Genomic DNA, 1,293 nt, shown 5'->3' on the forward strand with positions numbered 1-1,293 from the left:
CCTCAGCTCCCCTGCCGCAGCCCTGGGAGGGACCCAGGGGGAGGACTCGCTCCCCAGCAGGAGGGGCCCGGAGAGAAAGGTGCTTGGCTCTGCCCAGAGGGGGAGCGGCTGGAGGCCAGGGGAGACCCCGGGAGAACTCTTGGACCGTCTAGGTCTCCCGGAGCCCTGAGCTCAGCCCTGGATCGGGCTCCGTTTGAGACCCACACACCCTCATCTGCAGCTACCGACCAGCTCCACGCTGAGCTCTCCTGGCCCCCAGGGCTCAGGGAGATGGGCGAACACATTCATTCATTCATTCATTCAGCCAGCAGGGACAGGTCCCCTGTGCCAGACCTGGGGGGGGGGGGGGAGCTGCTGCAGCCCCGTCCCGTGGGGCAGGGGCCGGGGTGCAGGGGGCCCAGCCTGTGCTGTCACTCACCCGGGCTCAGGACGGGAGGCCAGAATGGTTCATCGTCCTGGACGCGGGGCTGGTGGTAGGTGTGAGCCTTCTTGCTCTTCACCAGGAAGGAGCGAGGCATGGTCGGCGTGCGCCCCGCACCTGCCAGGGGAGAGGTGAGCGCGGTGAGGAGGACAGCCTCCCCCTGAAGTCAGAACCCACTGTCCTGGGTTGAACAGTGTCCCCCAAAAGTTCTTGTTCACCCGGACCCTGTGAACGTGACCTTTTTTAGAAGTAGGGTCTTTGCAGATGTGACCACATTAGAGGTTGAACTGGATTGGGGCCGCCGTGTGGAGGCGGAGGCAGGGATTGGAGTGATGCGGCCACAAGCCAAGGAGTCCTGGTGGCCCCCAGAGAGGCTCGAGACACACTCCCTGGGAACCCACGGCGGGAACCAGCCTTGCTGGCGCCTGGGTTCTGGTTCTGCAGACGTCAGAACCTGGGAGAATACCGTCCTGCTGTTTTAAGCCACCTGGTTTGTGGCACTTGGTTATGGCAACTATCAGTCCTAATGCAGGAAATGAGCACACCAACCTCTAGAGCACCCAGGCCGGCCTGCTGCCGCCGCACACCCCGAGCCCCGAGCGCCCGGAGCAGAGAAGGGAGGCAGGGTCTCCGTGTGGGGCGCCCTGCGGGCCACCCCCGGAAGCCGCGCTTGCATCCTGGTTGGATGGGCCTTCAGAGGCCACAGAAAGAGGTGCTCTCAGCCCACGTGGTGGAGCCAGATGCTCGTGGCTTCGCACCCCAGCTCCCCTGCTGCGCAGTTTGGGCCGACCCTTAACCTCCCTGGGCCTGTCCCCTTCTCTGCAGGCTGGGCATCCAGGTCTCAGAGGAGGAGGCCCCCGCCCCCCCCCTCT

At 65.1% G+C, this 1,293-nt stretch overlaps 1 protein-coding gene across 1 annotated transcript in view; it reads right to left on the bottom strand.

Moving 5' to 3' along the window:
* Positions 1-1,053, bottom strand: part of GFI1B (growth factor independent 1B transcription repressor) — a 4,853-nt gene extending 3,800 nt beyond the window's left edge. Inside the window, exons 1-2 of the mRNA XM_014529875.1 lie at positions 419-1,053; positions 229-248 (exon numbers count right to left, since the gene is read on the bottom strand). Of these exons, the coding sequence (XP_014385361.1) occupies positions 229-248; positions 419-518 (120 nt within the window). The 5' untranslated portion in view covers positions 519-1,053. The remainder of the gene's footprint in view (positions 1-228; positions 249-418) is intronic.
* Between the last annotated feature and the right edge of the window lie 240 nt (positions 1,054-1,293).

Source organism: Myotis brandtii, unplaced genomic scaffold (genome assembly GCF_000412655.1).
Source record: "Myotis brandtii unplaced genomic scaffold, ASM41265v1 scaffold699, whole genome shotgun sequence".
In the NCBI taxonomy this organism is placed as follows: domain Eukaryota; kingdom Metazoa; phylum Chordata; class Mammalia; order Chiroptera; family Vespertilionidae; genus Myotis; species Myotis brandtii.